A 20,108-nucleotide genomic window follows, 5' to 3' on the forward strand; every position below is an offset into this window, starting at 1 on the left:
CTCAGATATTTACTAGCTGTATGACCCTGTCTGTCTCAGTTTTCTCATCTGTAAAATGAGCTAGAGAAGGAAATGACTAAACCAGTCCAGAATCTTTGCTAAAAAAAAAAAACCTGAAATGGAATCAAGGAGAGTTGGACATGACTGAGCAACAATGACTCTTTGCTAGGCCTTTTAGGAAAGCTCTTGGACAAAAGAAGTGAACTTTTGCTCTCAGGGAGTTTAAGGCCAAGACACCAAAGTTTAACTAGAGCCAAGAATGACCTATGTCCTTTCTCTACTGCCTCCACCACCCTCCCTTCCCCAAACCCTCTGGACTGGTTGATCTCTGCTGCTCATCATTCATATTTGCTCTGTGTCCCTATCCTTCAACTCATCTGTGGGATCTAGACATAATGATCATTCACAGAGTGTGGGAGCCCACAGGAATCTTAGAGATCATCCAGTGTGACCTCTCCCCTTGTTTTACATATGAAGAAACTGAACCCCAAGGCAGATTGCTGGTCAGCTTCTCTTTCTTCTATCCAATCAATCAGTCACCTACTGAGTACTTGACCCCAAAGGATTTTAGAGCTGAAAGGACTCTTAATATATGTTTGTTGACTGACTGACTAGCTGAGAAAAACTTGCCAAATCCCTTGGTTTACAGATGAAGAAACTGATGGCATAGGAAGGAAGTGAGAGATGGAAACTTAGGTCTTCTAACTCCAGAATCAAAGATCTTGACAATGCATCCAGGATTCTGAATAAACCAACATGGTGCTGACCTGTTTTGGTCCTGACAGGAAGAGAATGAGCATTTTTCTTTTAAGCCGCTTACTATTTGCCAGGTGCTTTGGTATTACAAAAATTATCTCTTTTGATTCTCACTGCCACCCTGGAAGGTAGATGCTGTCGTCTCCATTTTACAGGTGAGGAAACAGAGGCAAACAGAGATTATGTGACTTGTTCAAAGCTACAGTACAGCTAGTATGTTTCTGAGGCTGGATTTAAACTTAGGAATTCCTGACTCCAGGCCCAGTGCTCTGTGATGTCTTCAGCTGTTGTCTGATGAAGCCAATACATGCCTTCTCAAAATAATGGTTTTAAAAGAATAAATTTTATTGGATTTTAAAGGAAATGATTTCTTCTTAAAGCAAAATATAACTTTTTTCCCATTCACAGGTCAACTAGCCAACACAACTACATCATGAGACCTCACTATGTAGATATCTTGGGTAGGTGAGGGACTAGAGTCATTAAGGGAAAAATCCCATGTCCTTTCCTCAAAAACTTTATGATCTTGGAGAGTCAAGGTATTTTACATTCTCCTGTCCTTTGCCTTTGTTCTCGGTCTGGATCCATTCCACTGATAAAACAAAGTTGTTTCTGATTTGCTCAGCCAGAAGTCATCACATCCCACCACCCCAAAATCACCCTCTTCTATAAGTTCATCTTCACTACTGATCTAAGAGAGACTGTGTACTATAGTAGAAAGACTCGGAGTAAAGAAGGATCTGAGCTCAGATCCTAATTGTGATACTTAACTAGCTATCTCTGAGCCTCAGTAAAGATCCCAATATTAATGATACCCAGAATTCCTACCTATCTCACTAGGTTGTTTCAGAAATCAGATGAGATTATATATACACATACATACATATACATATATATATATAAGTATAAATGTATATGTGTATAGATATGTAAATATATGTGTATACATATAGATACATAAATGGATGTGTAAATATGTGCATATAAAGTTATGATTTTTTTATATAGAATAGACTTTATATTTTATATATAAAATCATATGTGTATGTATATATGAGTGGGTATATCTTTGTAGACCTTAAGTTCTTACTTGAATGTCTACTACTTAGTGCAGTAATAAAGAATGGATACACACACACACATAACACACACACACACAACACAGAAACCATCAGTCTCTAAGGAAATGTTCACACTGATCTGCATACCCCACAGTGTAACACAGGGCTAGGTACATCGGAAGCATTAGATAAATATTTGCCTTAGAAATTGAATGTTGATTACAAAACAACTACAGAAAAATATAAGTTTCTCTAGTGGAAAGACTAAATTCTTAGAATATGCAGCAGCAGGAGCTGCCACTGCATGCCTTAAGAATTCCCAAGAAAGAAATGATCCCTGTGGGCTGAATGAGCACTTAATAAATCTTAAGGGGTTGAACCTTGAAAGCCGGGCAAAACTTGTATGACTTCATATAATGGGTATCGTATCTCTTTTCTTCTCATGGGTGGGGGAGGGTCTGGAGGAAGAGAGAGAATTTGGAACTGGAAATTAAAAATTAAAAAATATAGGCAAAAAAGAGCCTTTTATATTGTTTCATTTCATGTATCTACCTTGTATTGATCACCCAAATGAGAATTCAGAGGAACAGAACGGGTCCACTGGTAGTTATCCCTGCTAACTGATGAGATTAACCTCATGGGTCATTTGAAACAGCAGATCATCCAGAAATGATCCCAAAAATAAATGAAGGAAGAGGAGGTCATTATATGCTGGAAACTTCATGAAGTCTCCGAAATAGCAAGGGGAAAAAAAGTTGGAATGGGGGAGGGGAGAAAATCAACAACAGAATAGTGAGGAGAGCCCATGAGAATGGAATGGAATAGAGGGAATTATTAGTTGAATGACTAACTGGTTGAATTGGGATGGAAATAGTGGAGAAGCTTCCTTGTTAGGCTAAGGAAAATTAGACTTGGTCCATTATGGAGTTGGGGGCAGGGGGAAAGTAGCTGAAGGCTCACATATGTCTGTCAAACTAAATGCCACAAAAAGTGCCAGGCACAACAAGGGAAGAAAAATATTATTAGGAAAAAAAAAGTATCACAGGAGACAGGACCCAAGAAAAGAACCAGCAATTAGTCAACAAGAATTTATTAATAGCTTAGTATCAATCAGGGACTAAAGTTACAAAGGCCAAAATGGCCCCCACCCTCAAGTTGCTCATAATCCCTGGGGCCTTAAATATACATATGCAAATATTCAATCTATGAGTAAATTAAAGATCCTAAGGACAAATATAATTTATCACTGAGACACAAAATAGAAGGCCTGTAGAATAGCATTGCATATTAAGAAAATACAATTATCCCTTCCACATCTAGGGTGTTAAGGATATGCCCCCTCAGTTGGAAAATCCATGTAAAAATTTTTGGCCCTTCATTCCAGGGAGGAAGTCAGAATTATTATGTTATTAAAAGACAAAAAATATTGATATTATATAATACATTTATTTTATGCATTTCTGAGTTTCTAAACTTTTTCTGTGTTATCTCCTGGCTTTTCACAAAACTCCTAAAAATTCTCATTTAATTTCTTATTTCAACCCTAGATATATTGAAACAAAGATGGTCACTATGTAGATGGGTTAACTGTTTCTCCATGTGCCAAATTCAGGAACCAGAGAGGGTGGAAAATATTGTGATCATCACTAGAAGCAGTAGCACAAGCTATCTAATCAACAGAGGATACTACAAACTTAAAAACTAAGTGGAAAGAGAAAATAGAAATGAAATATGAAAAGAGAGATATGATGTAGCAATGGTGGGAATTACTATTCAAGCTTCTGTTGGAATGCTGCCAAAAGCAAAACAGTTGATAAATTTTTGACTTATCTAGCTTGGGAGGATTTATATGAACCGATACAGAGTAAAGTGAGCAGAACCCAGAGAACAGTTTTCTCAATGTCCATAATATTATAAAGAAAAACGATTTAGGAAAGGCTTAAGAAGCCCTATCAAGGCAATGACCAATCATGAATCCATTAGGAATAATGTTATACCCACCCTCCTAAAAGAGATAGAGGTGGTAAACTCAAGGTGTAGAGAGACACATACATTTTTGTACATGGCCCCATATGGGACTTTGCTTGACGATAAATTTTTGGTGCCAAAAAATTATTTTTAATTTACCAAAAGATGGAGGATATGGGAAAATTGGAGTACTCTAGACCTGATTCTAATGAGAGAGAGAGAGAGAGAGAGAGAGAGAGAGAGAGAGAGAGAGAAACTGATTGCTGAAGTAGAAATGATGGGAATCATGGCGAACAAGTGAGATTTTCCATCTTATAATTCATGATAGAGGAGAGGAAAGTTGAGTGTAATTTGACATACAACCTAGATTTTGGAGGAGCTGATTCCAAAAGGTTAAAAGGGAAAATAAAGAGAGTCCTGTGGCCTTAAAAATTTTAAAGAAAAGTTAACCCAAGAGGCATAGGGAAATTCTCAGAAATTAAATTCCAAATTCAAAAAATAGGCAACAGTTTTTATGAGGTGAAAGAAAAGAGGGCAGTGACTAAAGAAACCAATGCGAATATATAAGAAACTCATCAAGCAGCTTAAAATTTTTAAATATGTGTGTATTACATACGTGTGTGGATAATTGAAAAGAGTGTCTAAGTTCTACATCAATAGTGTCAAGAATGCTATACCACAAAATGAACCCAGACTGGTGATCAATGCTAAGGACACTAAGGAGGATTGTTTAGGTAGATTAAGGGCAAGAGAAAGAAAAGGATGAATCCAATTAGGATAAGAAATAGTAGAGAAGGGTTAGTCTTCTATTTCTCCTTAGAAGAATGGTTTCCAGGCTGGGAGAATAGAACTAGAAGGGTAATAGGGAGATGAAACTCAAACTAAGTAAGGAGATGATCAAAGAGGACACTAGCTTTGCCTCATGGACTTCAAGTCACCAGGCCCAATAAAATATACTCCAGAATGATAGAAGGGGAAAAAATGGCAGATTGTTGCTGTGAGCTGTGATCAGTGGTGTTTAAAAAATTATAGAGAATGGGGAAAGTTGTTACCATATCAGAGATAATACCAGGTCAAAAAAAAAAGTGAAGGAAGTAGATTCTATTTGACTTTTAATTTCTAGTTAAAAACAAAACAACCCTAAATATGATTTTTTTGGTTTTTTTGTAAGGCATTGAGGTTAAGCGATTTGTCCAAGTTTACACAGTTAAGTACATGAATAGCATAAAAGGGTGATTTGTGAACAACCAGAAAGGAAAGCAGGTATCATAAAGCAACATAATTCATCAAGAGGCAATGTCACCCTTAACTCATTCCTTTTTTTCCCTTGGCTTAAACTTAATTAAATTTAAACAAAGTATGCAACAAAGTCATTCTTGCTTTCTTTGGATAAAAGATGAAGATACGAGCTTGATGATAACTCTAGTGAAGTAGATTTAGAAGTAGTTAAATGACCAGGCCCAAAGAGCTGAAGTCACTAATGCATCAGTGAAATTGAAGCTTCCAGAAGAGTATCTCTGTGATGTGTGCTTGACCTATCAATGTCATGTACCATTTTCCTTATCAGATCTACCGATGATGCAAAACAAGTAAGCAGAGCTAATTTGTTGGATGACAGAGTCAGGATCCAAAACAGTTTTGACAGGCTAGAATAATGAGTCAAATCTAACTTGGGTTTTAAAAAATCAGCTTCAAAAGTACAAAATGGAAAGTCTTGCTCTCCAAGCATTTAAATGGGGGGGGGGGGGGGAGTCTGAGATTTTTAGTGGGCAGAAAATGCGATATGAATCAATAGTATGACAAAGTAACCAAAAAGATTACTGCAGACTGCTTCAGAAAAGTCTTGTTCAATAAGGGAAGTTGTGATTCCTACTGTGCTCTGTTCAGTCAGACCAAATTTGGATTGTTATATTCAGTTTGGAGCACTGGAAACGATTCAAAAGAGGATCATCAAGATGGTGGAAGGGTCTCAAGATCATACCTTAAGAAGACCTATAAGAGAGAAGGCCTAGGAGGGACATGAGGGACATGATAGCCATCTTCATAAATTCCAGAGGCTTTTAGATAGAATAATTGCATAGACTCAGTATGATGAAAAACATCCTAACTGAGCCATTCTAAGAAAAACAGGCATTCTCTTTCATACATATATGGCTTTTTGTGAATGCTAGTGACAGTATATGTAGATGGGGGGTGGCCAGATGGAACCTTGGAAATCATTGCCCTCATTTTACAAATAAATTTGTAGATTCATAGGATTTGCATTTGAGAAGAAACTTTAACTATCAACTAGTTATCACAGTATGATCTGGGGACCTATATGGTGCCCAAGGTCAAAACAGTTTTCAAAATATTCAGATATTTTAATTTTTAAATATCAATAGCTGTAATTCACCAGAAAAAATTTTTTAAAGCTCTTAGGGAGGAGGTAGTCTTCAGTTATTTTAAAAACTGTATAGGGGCTGTTGTTGATGATACAGGCCAACTCCCTCATGTTATAGAGAGGTTAAGTTACTTGTCAACAAAATAAGTAGCAGAGCTAAAATTTGAATCTAAGGCTTCTGACTTGAAGTTCACTGTTATTTCTATTACACTCTTGTATTCTTTTTTTTTTTGCAAGGCAAATGGGGTTAAGTGGCTTGCCCAAGGCCACACAGCTAGGTAATTATTAAGTGTCTGAGGCTGGATTTGAACCCAGGTACTCCTGACTCCAAGGTCGGTGCTTTATCCACTCCGCCACCTAGCTGCCCCTTATACCCTTGTATTCTTGTTCAGGATACAGGTTATTAATACTCTGTGACCTCTTCTAGCCCTTCAAGTCATTCTTGAAATAATCTTGTTCAAAGTATGGAAGTTTTTATCCTATATTCAGATGAGACACTCAAGTTCCAGAAATACTCAACCCAAAATAAGGCAGTAATGACAGTGGAGGCTAGCTCCTGGTATGGTTGGTGGTCCTTTGCTTATAGCATGTTGATAGATGAATTATGGGATTCCTGGTTTGTCTTTATATATATTGAATTTTTCTGTTACATAAAATTATGTACACTCTATCATCAAAGAAACAGTTCTTAGGCTTTGCTTGTAGGCAATTCTAAGATCTTCTTGTAACTATTTAGGAAGGGTGGGGAAGCTATTGAATTATAATTTCATTGATGTAAGAACTTCCCAGTGAGCAAACTCTATCCACCAATGCAGATCAGCAACTGTTATTCAACTTATAGTCTTAAGAATGTTTCAGGGGCATTCAGAGAGGTTGAGTGATCTGTCCTGGGAACCCAGCCAATATGTATTGAGAAAAGGCTTGAATCCAGGTCTTTCTATCTTTAAGATGCTCAGTGTGCTTTCTCCTTCCTTTCTATCAACTTCCTTTCCCCCTTTTTATCTCTCCCTTCTTTCCCTTCCCCTTTTCTACCACTATTCATCGTCTCCCTATCAGCAAAGCAAATGAAAATTATCAGATATTCACAAATTAGAATAGGTTCCCTACTTTTCCTTAACCCCTCCCCTCTTCCCCCTATAATTTGATTGTTGAAGCATTTTTTATTTTGTTTTTTGCTTAAAGTCCCCAAATTTCCTTGCTATCTGGAAGATTCCATTTTGTCCCATTTTGCTGGGCTAAGAAGACTCCACTTCAGAGTAAAAAAATATAAGGAGTGGAGAATAAGGGACCACTTGAGGCTTTAGAGACCTTTTGATAAATCAAGGGAAATCTCATCATACTAGAGACATGCTAGGTGACCTTGAATAGGTGACTTAAGTTGCCTTAGTTAACACACTGGTGGAATGAGGATGAGGATGCTGCATCACCTACCCTTATTCCTCAAGGATGTCAAAAGAATTAAGGAGACATTTAGGGAAAGTCCAACATTCTGAGCAAATTCTTTCTTTTCTTTCTTTTGCTAATCCAGAAAGTTGAATTTCAGATCAGAGGAATGAGCCTAGGTAATGGAATTAAAAAAAAAAGGATGATTGTTACATTTCAGCCCATGCTTGTATATAAATCAGACCAAATGTCAGCAGAACACTGCTAAGGAAGATTCCTCTAGTATTCTGCACATAGTAGGTATCAATTAAATATTTATTGGCTTGAACAGAATCCTGTAATAGTAATACTCAGTTACAATTTATTCTTTCATAGATGAAGCCTGATTGTCACAGATTGGAATGCTCTTGGTTCGGAGCTATTCTGCCCCTAATTGGCTCTATGCCCTTGACTCACTTAATCTCAATTTAGTCATCTGCAAAAATGGATCCCAGTGACTGAGGAGTGAATAACCTAATAGTGTCCTCTCTTTCTGATGGGCTTATTGTAGGAATAGAGTGAGATAAAGTACCAAAGCACTATACAAATGTAAGAGATTATATTCATTATCCACCCACATTGTTCATATGCAAATAAGGGCTGCTAACTTAATTTTAAAACATTTGAGCTCTGAAATGGGTTAAATAAATCTTGTTTACACTATTAATTTAATTAGTAAATCCTCTCTTCATGGATGGTAAATTTCAGCTTGGAATTATCACACATTCTGAATCAATAGCTTCTACTTTAAGGAGATATTATAGTCTTATCAAATACCTGCCCGGTGTATGAGATGGAAAACAAGAACAACGACCCCCAGATCCCCAAGCCCAAATTTTCCTCTCTTGGGGCTCCGGTGAGCTCTCGCTTTCATAAGCTTGGTCAGTAATTGAGGCCTGTCACTTTTGTAGGCAGTGATACCCATGGTCAAAGGTAAGGAATAATGGCTCTCTCTTCCTCCAGTCCGTAGGAAATAAAGCATCAACTTCAAGAGGGAGCTTCTGAAGATAAATCAATCCCTGCTCCCTCAATTTGAATGATTCCTAAATGCTTGGATTCTTCTCCTTGGTTTTTTTTTTTTCCTTTCCTATTAAAACAGAGACACACAAACAAAAACTCTAATATGCTGTTAGATACTCAAGTTTCTAAGTTTCACCGCAGGGAGAAAAGGAAATAGTCCCCAGTAATTGTGGTGATGGAGAGGTTCTCTAATGGCTCACCGAAATTAAAGAGGGTTGGAGCTTCAACTCCAATCACTGGGCTCAGTGTTTCATTAGTGGTAACAACAAAAGCTCTGCTCAATAGACAGTGTGTTAAGAACCTGTACAGATGTATCAGGGAAATTAATTAGGGCCTGACAATGCTTTTAATGGGAATTGGTTATTTCTCCCAAATAAAGAAGCTATTAGAAGAGGAAAGAATAATATCAGGCCAGCCGGGGGGCTCACCCTTTTTAGTTAGTCTCCCCCCCCTTTTCTCCAGTAGATTCAAATGATCACCTAAGGGAGAAACTCCTACCTTATTAAGTTGGTACAATAACAGCACCTTGCTTTTGACTAGCACCTTAAACAGAATGCTTCTTTTGTTGTTCAGTCATCTCAGATGCTTCAGATCCCTTTGAGGTTTACTAGGCAAAGAAACTGGAGTAGTTTTGCCATTTCCTTCTCCAGTTCAATTTACAGATGTGGACACTGAGGCAAACTGGATTAAGTGACTTGCCCAAGGTCCCTCAGCTAAGAACTGTCCGAGGTCAGATTTAAACTCAGGAAGCTGTATTCTTTTTTTTTTTTAGGTTTTTGCAAGGCAATGAGGTTCAGTGGCTTGCCCAAGGCCACACAGCTAGGTAATTAAGTATCTGAGGTCTGTCTGATTTGAATTCAGGTCCTCCTGACTCCAGGGCCCGTGCTCTATCCACTGTGCCACTTAGCCGCCCCTGAAGCTATATTCTTGACTCCAGGTCTGTACCTTTCCACTTTCCACCTAGTTGTCCTTGAATTCTTCCATATAATTATATTAACTCAACCTTCATTGTGAGGTTAGACATTGAGTTGGGTGCTCAGGAGACTGTGGTCCTCATAACCATCTTTTGAGGTAGGTAAAGGGGGGGCACAAGACGTTCTCATCTAGGTGAGAACCTACCCCTACTCATGTGCAACTCATGATCCCAGGAGACTGGCCTGGAGCATAGAGCGATTAAATGATTGTGAATTTATGGGATGTAAGGCCCCCAAAATTACCTCACTCCAAGGCTGATCTGATATATTAGGCCATATTTTGGTATAATGTTATTGGTTATATCGAAGGTGATTGGGCCATCCATGTGTGTCTGTGATGTGATTTCATGACTGGTATAAACTGGTTTTATGGTTCAGTTATGATGGGGTATTATATGACCGGACTGCTATGGAATTAAGATTAGGTGGTGCTGCTCTATGGAAACATTCTTTGAAGGAGCTCTGACTAGGCCATGATGTGGCAGTAACAGATGCAAATGGATTTTTTCCAGTCATTCTGTTAGCCCAGCTCGAAATCATTTGCTAGTGCTTGAGACCACTATTATCTTTAAGATGCCTTCATGCAAGGTCTGGTTTGCTAAGGAAATTCAAGCTTTGGGGTGCCCCTCAGACTCTGAACCCTCCCAGACTAACTGAATCTGAGTCTCCCAAAGCCTCATTCTCCCCATTCCTCTGATGTCCTCTCCCCATTTACTTCCTTTCCCCTTCCCTGTTCCTCTCTTCTTCCTTCCACATTTCCTTCCGTTCTCTCCTCCTTTTCCGTCATCCCCCTCCTTTCCTTCCTCTTCCCCTCTCCTCCCAGCAAGGTCTAATTCAAAGTTTAGAAAAATAATTTCTCCTTCCCTAGCCATGTGCTCCCCCACCCTTTCTCCTTCTTTCCTAGCCCAGCCCCTCCCCAGCCTAGTCCTTCTTCCCTAGCCTAATCCTCCCCAGCCCTCCTCCCCTTTCCTCCTCCTTCCCCTTTTTCCCTAGCCTCGCCTTCCCCAGCCCAGCCCCTCCCAGCCCTCCTCCCCCCTCTCAGCCCTCCCCTTCCTCCCCCCCATCCTCCCCAGTCCCCTCCTCCCTCTTCCTCCCCCCCCTCCTGCCCTCCTCCCCTTTCCTCCTCCTTCCCCTTTTTCCCCTAGCCTCGCCTTCCCCAGCCCAGCCCCTCCCAGCCCCCCTCTCTGTCCTCCTCAGCCCTCCTCCCCCTCTCTGTCCTCCTCAGTCCTCCTCCCCCAGCCTGATCCTCCCCAGTCCTCCTTCCCTAGCCTAGCCCTGCCAGCCCTTCTTCTTTTCCCAGCCTAGCTCTCCTCCCCCGGCCCGGTCCTCCCCCGGCCCGGTCCTCCCCCGGCCCGGTCCTCCCCCGGCCCGGTCCTCCCCTTCTGCCCCCGGCCCCCGCCCCCTGCAGCCCTCGGACCCAACTGAGAGTAGCTGCCTCTGCTGAATGGTGGGGGCGGGGCGGGTCCGGCCGGGGCTGGTGGTGCGGGCGCCCCCTCCCCAGGCACCTCGCTGCGCGCACACCAGCCCTCCCCGCCGAGCTCCAGCGCGCGCGTGTGCGCCCCCTCCCTCGCTCGCTCCCGCCCCGCCCCTCGCCCCGCCCCCGCCCGGCAGCCCCCTCCCCGGGCTCCCGCCCCAGCGCAGCCCGGGCCCCGCCGGCCCCGCCGGGAACAAAGGCGGAGGGAGGGGAAGGAGGCTCCGGGCTCGCGGGGAACAATGCGCCGCGGGCTCCCCGGGGGCCGCGGCGGGGGCGGCGGGGAGCCGGGGCGTGCGGAGCGGGATCGCCGGGGCCCAGGGAGGCGCCGCCGCTAGGATGCGCGGCCGCCCGGGGCGGCTGGGGGCCCACGCGAGCCCCGGGGGGCGGCCGGAGCCGCGCCAGCCGCCTGCGCCTGCCTCGCCGCCTCCGCCCCGGCCGCGGCGGAGCCGCCTCCCCGGCCGCAGCCGCCGGCCCCCGCGCCCTGGCCGGAGAGCAGGTGGCACGTGAGGCGCCGGCCGGACCCGGAGGCCGCCGAGCGGGGCCCGGCCCCCGCGCCCTGCCGAGAGCCCCGAGCTGGACCCGCGCCTGCAGGCCTCCCGCCCGTGTATGTATGCGTGCATGCTGCCTGCCTTCTTTGTGTGTGCGCGTGTGTGCGTGTGCGCGCGTGTGTGCAGACACGTGGAGAGGGGTGTGCCCGCGGCCCGGCCCCGGAGGCAGCGACTGTCCCTAATGACCACTGGAGAGGAATGGGGGGGGGGCTTGTTTGCCGCCCAGAAACATGAAAGGCAGCACCTGTGGCTTGGGGGGAGCCCTGAGCCCTGCCGCTGTGTGTTCGGCTTCTATTTGTGTAAATAAGCCGCTTCCACAATTCCCCCAAGAGCGGGGCTTCCGAACCGCCTCCTGCCGCCTCCCCCGGGATTGGCTGTTGGAGCAGCTGCCTCCATCCAGCCTCTCCAGGAGTCCCTGACAGCCGTGGGTGCTCCTTAGAGCCGGCCCTGACCCCGCGGGCCCAGGTGTTGCCTGTGCCAGTGGCCGGGAAGCCTGACGGTTTGGAAACGGGCCGTGTATCGGTGCGGTCGAGTTCGTAGGGAGAGAGGGAGAGGGGAGAAGTCAGCCTGCTGCTACTGCAGTTTAGATGCTTAGAGAGCCGGGTGCCTGCCATCTCTTTTCCTAATTGAAAAAAAAAACATCCAAGAAATCTCCCGTCTTTTTTAGGTCCCCTTTCACGTTCATCAATACAGAGTTATATTACAGTCCATGATTTGTCAGAAAAAGATGTTGCAGGACTTTGGATTGCTCTGACTGACTCCCAAGCCCTTTGTCCCCTTCCACCCTCAATTGCTCAGGTTAAAGGGTATCAGTAGCCCAATGGATTCCCAGTTGGTTCCCAATATCCAAAGGGACTTTTCAAGACCAGAAAATGCTCAACAATTGTTCTCAGCATTTTCAGCCTCAGATCCAAAGGATCATAGCCGTGTGCTGCTTTTCTGAAAAAGACCTGAAAGATTATCAGTAGTTTTTAAAAGTATGGTCTGAGGGCCCCAAGACCCTTTCAGGGAATCTACAAGGTCATAACTATTTTCAAGATAGTTTAATGGCTATTTTAATGATTTTAATATTAAATTTCATATTTTAATTTAATATTTTAATGGCTAATACAGGAAATATCCATAAATACAAATCACATAAACAGAAACCTTGGGAAGAAGGGCCCTCAATGAATTTTAAGAGTATAAAGGGGTCCTGAGTTCAAAAAGTTTAAGAACTGTTAGCTGGACCAATCTCTGTTACCTAAAAAGGAAACTGAGTCCCAAAGAAGCAAAAAGATAATCACCCGGTTTCAAAAGTGTTGTTTCCAGAGTTAATTCCAGGTTCCCTTGATTCTTGCTACTCCACCAGGATGCCTATTTCAAGTAGTAAATTTAACAGTGAGAGAGGAGAGAATGTTATGTCTATCCAAAAAAGCAAGGTCCCAGTTGAATATAAGTTGTGAGGGTTGGAGGGGGGAGAACCACAACTTTTGTCTTTTACCAAATACTACCCGATTAATAATGAACAGCAGCTTTTGTCTTCTACCAACTGCTACTCAGTTAATAGTTGAATCCAGTAGTAGGCTTCAGATGTTTCTTTAGCTCTAGAAAGCCAAGTTGGAAAACAGGCATATCCTGGCTGCAGTGACCAGCTTGGCCATAGACTCCTGTCTTGGTGTGCAAATCGATTCTGCCCCGGGCTGCACTGCCCTGAAAAGGATGGGTTCTGGTCAATTTATAGACAGGAAAGTTGAGATCTAGAGAGGAGCCTTGTCCAAGATCAGGTCTATCTAGTCACAGTACATGTGGGGCTTGTATGAGAGATAGGGGTAAGTACACAAAGGCAGGATGTTAAAAGATCCTCAGATTGAGATAGCAGGAAATAGGTCTTGTTTCCTTGGTTTTTGTTATCTATCATGATCTCTCCTGCTTTCCCAGTGCCTTTCTCCTTTCAGATAATCTAGATATTACCTATTCCTCAAATTCCACCTATCCCATGAAGCTTTCTTGAAATCACAGGCATCTCCACCACCCCCCCTCCAAGCTCTTAGCATTTTTATTCAGTGAATACCAACTACTACTAACTCTTAGTATCTTCCCAAGGACAAAAGACCAGCAGTCATATTTTGGAATTTTCAGTAAGATAGGACCCATAAGGGCTAGATTCTCCTTTCATAGTCCCACTGAATCATGCCCTGGTCATCCCTCATCTGTATATGCTTCTTGGAAGGCAGGGAGAGGAGCAACCAACATGATGAAGGGCCCAAAGGTTTATACTATTCAAAAGTAGGTTAAAGGAACTGGGAATGGTAGGCATAGAGAAGAGATGTTGGGGAGGTGTGATAACCTAGCAAGCACTTGAAGGACTGTCAAAAACAAAAAGGAATTGGACTTAATTGGCTAGCCCTGAGAGAGCAGAACTAGGAGCAGGAGATCTGAATTGTAGAGGACCACATTTCCAGTGAGTGTTGGGGAAAACTTACTAGCAATTAGTGGAACTAATGAGCAAATAGGGAAACAATCCATCTCCATTGGTGGTGGGTTCTCCCTTTCTTGATATTTTCAGGCAAATTCAAGAGATGACTTATTGAGGGTACTGCAGGAGGTTTTCCTCTCCAGGTTGGACAAAGGCACCAGGTGCTAACACTGATGTTTGGACCAGGAAGACTGATTTTGTGATTCTTTTTCAAATGAACTAATCCATCAATGAGACACACTGTTTTTCAATAGAATACCTTCTAAAACACTCTCTTACTCAATACATCATTCCCATTAAAATTTTCTGCAAAGGGTGAACTGATCCCTTCTCCTGCTGCACCAGGTCTCAGCAGGGCCCTTCACACTGTAGATGAATTAAAGCAAGGATGGAGATCTATTTGGTATTGATGCTTAGTTTACCTCTCTCCTGGTCCAAAATCTTTTAATCAGACTTGTTGACTTTCAGATGGTCTGATACAAGTTTTCTTCTCTTTTGGGGTTCATTGTGGTGACATCAGTTACCATGTTTCTAATAGGGAAGATTTATAAAGTCATCTTTATTGAAGATTTAGGGACTCTGGTTTCTGTGTACTTAACCCGTCTCCCTGGAGCCTTGGCAGCATAATTTGACATCCTCCTCTTCCTCCATTGCAGGCTATTATTCCTTTCCATATCAAGGTCAAAGACCAAGAATACAAAGCTCTTTAAATCACCATCCCAGCCCTCAAGGATAATCTAGATATATAGACCAAAAAGTTGATTAGCTAAACAAGGCAGGATACAATCAGAGCCAAATGAAAGGTGTAAATAAGATACTATGGTGGACCTCAAAGAGACCTTGAGAATTAAGCAAGGACTTGAAAGAATGCTACTATTTCAGTCATCAGTAAGCATTTATTAAGTGCCTTCTATATTTGTGGGAGGCTCTGGGGATACAATGACAAAACATAGTTTCAAGAAGATTATATTCTATTTTGGGGAAACAACATTTAGTCAAATAGATACAAAGTGATTACAAGGTGATTTCCCTAGAGGGAGATCAGGAAAGAAAGAATGAATGAATGAATGGAAATAGATTCATCAAAAATGTGTTATGAACCAAGGACATACAAACTTGTATTATTTATTGCTGAGAATTTAAATACAAAAACAAATTGAGTCTCTGCCTTCCAAGAGTTTACATTACAGCAGGGATTAGTGGCCAAGGAGGCAGATGATCCTCATAAAGTCATCACAAGATCCTGGGGGCCATTGAAGGAATATATTGAGAAGCCATCCAGGCACAATGGTGGAGTTGATGGGAAGGTTCTTGGTTCCAGCACTGGAGAGAGGGGAGGGGAGGAGATCTTCTTACTAGTAGATGGCTGGGACTTTCCTGAAATGGTGATCTGGACACTTCCCAATAGAACTTGTACTAAACTTTGAAGGAAACTTGGATCCCTAAAAGGAGAGAGACTACTCTAGACTTGAGAGAGTATTTATGTAATGTTGTATGTAATGGACAGCAAGAGAGCCTCTATGTTTGGGTCATAGAATGTGTGAAGGAGAATAATGGATCATGGGGCTAGAAAGGAGGGGAGAGAAGACATTCTAGGTAGAAAAAAAATAAAGCTCAAAATGTTCATGGGCTTTTATAGGGAATAATTTTGAAGATAAGAGATGGAGAGATTGCAAATGACCTTGAATACGTGGTGAAGAGGTTGGATTTGATTCTGAAAGTATCTGGGAACAAATGAAGGTTCTTGGCAAAGGAAAAATGAAATCATACAAAAGAGCATTTAAGGAAGATGAATCTAGCAGCAGTGGTTATCATGAATAAGAAAGGAAAACATTAGGAGCAGAGAAACCTATAGCTTCTGTATGCTAGATGTACAATAATGAGGGCATGATCTGGAAGCAGGGGATGTCAAAGGAAATGGAATTGAGGTTAAAATATTCCCCTTTGACTAGAGGGAAAAAGGTCTTCCTGCCCACCAGTCCCTGGGAAATAGAATCGATCCATAGTAAGAGTTGGACATCATACAGATATTTACTATATGTAAAAATGGGTATATGCTGAAGAATTATGGGAGTAGGGAGGAGCAGATGTGACCAGGGCCTTTGGCTAGCCTAGGAAGGAAGTGGGAGATAAATAGTGGAAACAAAGGTAACAGTCCAGTTATGAAGATTCTTGATTGTCACACCCCAGGATTTGGGCTTCATCCTATAGGCCGGGGGAAGCCCTTGAAAGTTCATGAGCAGAGCATCACCAAGGTGAAAACTTTCAAAAGGATTATTCTCAATTCTTTGACCCTTCCAAGCCTCAGTTTCCTTCATTGTAAAATGTATCAGACTTAGCTTTTTTGATGAATTTTTATGAATATCTTGTTTTTTCTTCACCTGTTATTTCCCACTGTTGACTAGATGATTTCTAAGGACACTTTAAGTCCAATTCTCTATGATTTTATATTTCTCCCACTGTCATTGACACAACAACCACTTGACTGCCAAGCCCCTGGTTTTACATAGTTGGTACCTGTACCAGCTGCTGCTCTTTTGTGTCAATTTAGGCATTGAATCAAGAACCAAACAACTAATTTAAATCACCATTGGAGAAAAATCTTAGGGACTCTGGCTCTCTCTCTGGCACAAGGTTGACATAAAAACCTTTTTCTCCCAATGGCCTCCAGGGAGCCCATATTTTTCAGGGGAGAGAGTCAGAGAGGGAGAATTCAATAGGTTTCAGTATGCTTGCTTAACTCGCCACTACACCCGTCTTTCCCCTTATAGTCTTGGAATTACATCCAGGGGTGAATGATTGAATTCTTCTCTCTTGAAGCAAGGAGTTCCCACCAGCAGCTCATCTCCCTTGCCACATCATGGCAGGGTCTGTGTTGCGCTTTAGGCTTCAGGTCTATGGAGATGGACTCCACTCCCCAGGTGCAGACTCTCTACTTGAGAGTGCGCCCCTGCTATATGATCCCTGCATCCAAGATACCCTGAAGAACTGTCGCCCCGCCATATCTCTGTTTCCTCTTACAGTGATGGGTCGTTCCCCTATGACTCTGTTCCTTGGCAGCAGAACACCAACCAGCCACCAGGATCCCTTTCCGTGGTCACTACTGTTTGGGGAGTGACTAACACGTCCCAGAGCCAGGTAAGAGTTTGACTCTTGTCCCTCCCTTGATTCTTCCTTCACCCTTCACAGTTATGAAAATCCCCCAGTTAATATCCCTACATTCCAAGGGCCATCCTTAGACCATCCGGATGTGATCTAACTTGGAAATACTCTGGTTTAAGTAGATTCAAGTATTCTTTACTTGAATTAGTACTGGGGAAACCTTTTCCCATCATCAGACCCTGCCCCTGTTTGCCTTTCCATCAGGAAGGATTCTAGTTCCAAAGGGAAGGATGATCTTCAGTTATACCATAGATCGAGTCTAGAGCACTTGATGTTGATTTGATATGACAAGAGTGGAGATCTAATAGGTGTTAGCCCCTTACTCCAGATGAAAATCACTTTGTCTCATGAGAAGCCTGGCATCCCATTTGTCACTGGCATATGAAGCACTGGATGGACTAAGGGAATGTGATTTGGAAGACCTTCTTTGACTAATCTGCTCATGGATTGACTGCTGCAAATCAAGTGACTTAAACACTCTTTGAAAGAGCATAGTCTATCCTATTCCACATACTAATCTTTCCACCATCCCTCCTCTCCCTCTCTTCTCTTGATCATTCACTCAGTCTTGATTGAGCACCTACTATCTGCTCATTCTTATGCCAGACACTGTTGAGAAATAGAGAAGTATGTTCACAATAAGATAGAATTAACATGGGAGCATTGGACATACTGTGCAGGGTTAGGCCACCGTCCATAAGGTCCAGGACTCAGTCCTCAATAGCACTTCGATGGCGGGCTCGGTTGTCCTCCTTGACATCACCTACTAGTTTAGAGAAGTTTCACCTTCTCTCGGTAGCCATTTATGGCTCTGTCATTCAGAAATGTGTCTGAACTCTCCAAGAAATACATTTCTGTTTTCTTGAGGATATGAGTTCTAAGTTTATGATCTGCTGTGGATTATATTTGTTCTAAATATACTCCTTACTTGAGTTTCAAAGAAGACCTCTTCCTCCCCATCTTTTGGGATCTGTTGACTGTCACATCCCTAGTTCTACAGGTTTCAAACTTATCTTCTCTCAGCCTTCAGTTATTTAAACTAACAAAGTCCTCATCTTCAGTCTATCCTGACATGGAAACACCTTCTCAATGAGAGAGGGCACAGCATAAGGCACAATCTAAAACTTCTTCCCTCCTTTTCCTCCTCCCCTGGGCCATTCTTCCTTCTTATATTCCCTCATCATGTCTCCTTCTTCCCCCTTTTGGTTACCAGTATGACCATTATTTTTCTTCACAGGTCCTAGGAAACCCCATGGCCAATGCCAACAATCCTATGAATCCTGGCGGAAACCCTATGGCATCTGGAATGACGACCAGCAACCCTGGCATCAACTCCCCCCAGTTTGCTGGACAGCAGCAGCAGTTCTCAGCCAAGGCGGGCTCCACTCAGCCCTACATCCAGCAAGGGATGTATGGGCGGCCCAACTACGCGGGCAGTGGAGGGTTCGGGGGCAGGTGAGAAGAACAGGGGACCCTGAAGGCCAATGGCATAAGCTAGATCTGACATTTGTACTTGGGCTTGGTGACCTTACTGAAGCGGCATGCCAAACAATCATATGCCCATTTTCATTTGGCGTTTGTCACAACAGTAATAACTACCTTCCTTTCCTCGAAAATCATTATTGACCATGAAGTCGAAAGGTCATATGAGTGTTTATCTAGAGAAGACAGTACAACTTGGATGAAGGCATAGATGGGCATATTTATCAAAACTTCAGATGATGTGAATCTTATAGGAATAATTGACCTATTGGGTCACAACAGAATTCAGATCTAAAAGGTCCTTGACAGATTAGAATAATGGGTTGTTTTTCACATAAAGAGATTTTAATAATGTTAAGTTTAAAGCTCTAGAATTGGGCTCAACAAATCACCTTCATAAATACAACATAGGGAGGTATGGACAACACAGTAGTAAAAAAAAAATCAGTTGTTGAGTTCTTTTTTTTTTTAAGTTGATACTTCATGAACCCATTTGGGATTTTCTTGGCAGAAATGCTGAAGTGGTTTGCTATTTTCTTCTCCAGCTCATGTCACAGTTGAGGAAACTGAGGCAAGCAAGGTTACATGACTTGCCTAGAGTCACACAGTTAGGACATGTCTAAGACTGGATTTGAACTCAGGTCTTCCTGAATCCAGGCCCAACACTCTATGCACTGTATTTGGACTGCAGCTAAATTTAAATCAACTATGTGACATGAAGTCTAGAAAGGCTAACAAAATAATTACTTTAATAGAAGCATAGTGTCCACAGCATGGGAGGTTTCAGGCCCTCTGTACTTTGCCCTCGTCAGCCTGTGACTGGAATGTTGTGTCCATTTATGGGCACCATATTTTAGGAAGGACATTGGCCATCTGGAGCAGGTCCAACAGCCAGGATGGTGAAGAGAATGGAGACCATGGTAGATGAGAATTGGTGAAGGAATTGAGAGAAAAAAAAATCTTAGGAATGTAGAGGACATAAGAGTGTTCTTACAGAGATGGCATGGAAGAAGTAGAATTGCCTTTTTTTGGTCCCAGGAGCAATGGACTGAAAGTTGGAAAGGGGAAGATTTTATCTTTCTCTCAGGAATAAGTTCTTATTCAAGCTGTTTAACAATGGAATGGGATACCTCCAGAGATAGTTTTCTATTATTGGGAAGTTGGATGATGATTTATCAGGGATGTTGCCAGAGGTTCAGTACAAGGTGGAAAAGGTGATCTTTTTAATCTCTCCTGACTTTAAAATTCTGTGAGGTGATGGAAATTCTGATGTGATTTCTGATTTGAAGAATTAAGATTTGCTTGTGGGGGAAAAAAATTCCCAAGCTTTCAAAAAGCCTGTGGTTTCAGAGCAGAGAAAGAAATGAAGTAATTGGAAAAGGCACAAACCTATTCAGAGG

The 20,108-nt window shown here is 42.5% G+C and overlaps 1 protein-coding gene across 14 annotated transcripts in view; it reads left to right on the plus strand.

Moving 5' to 3' along the window:
• The window catches only part of ZMIZ1 (zinc finger MIZ-type containing 1), a 436,554-nt gene that overhangs the window by 374,359 nt on the left and 42,087 nt on the right, over positions 1-20,108 (plus strand). For all 14 annotated transcript variants that reach the window (XM_074232937.1, XM_074232935.1, XM_074232934.1 and 11 more), the window contains 2 exons: positions 17,088-17,202; positions 18,464-18,681. In XM_074232937.1, the coding sequence (XP_074089038.1) occupies positions 17,088-17,202; positions 18,464-18,681 (333 nt within the window). The remainder of the gene's footprint in view (positions 1-17,087; positions 17,203-18,463; positions 18,682-20,108) is intronic.

The sequence above is a fragment of the Macrotis lagotis genome, chromosome 4 (assembly GCF_037893015.1).
Source record: "Macrotis lagotis isolate mMagLag1 chromosome 4, bilby.v1.9.chrom.fasta, whole genome shotgun sequence".
NCBI lineage: Eukaryota > Metazoa > Chordata > Mammalia > Peramelemorphia > Peramelidae > Macrotis > Macrotis lagotis.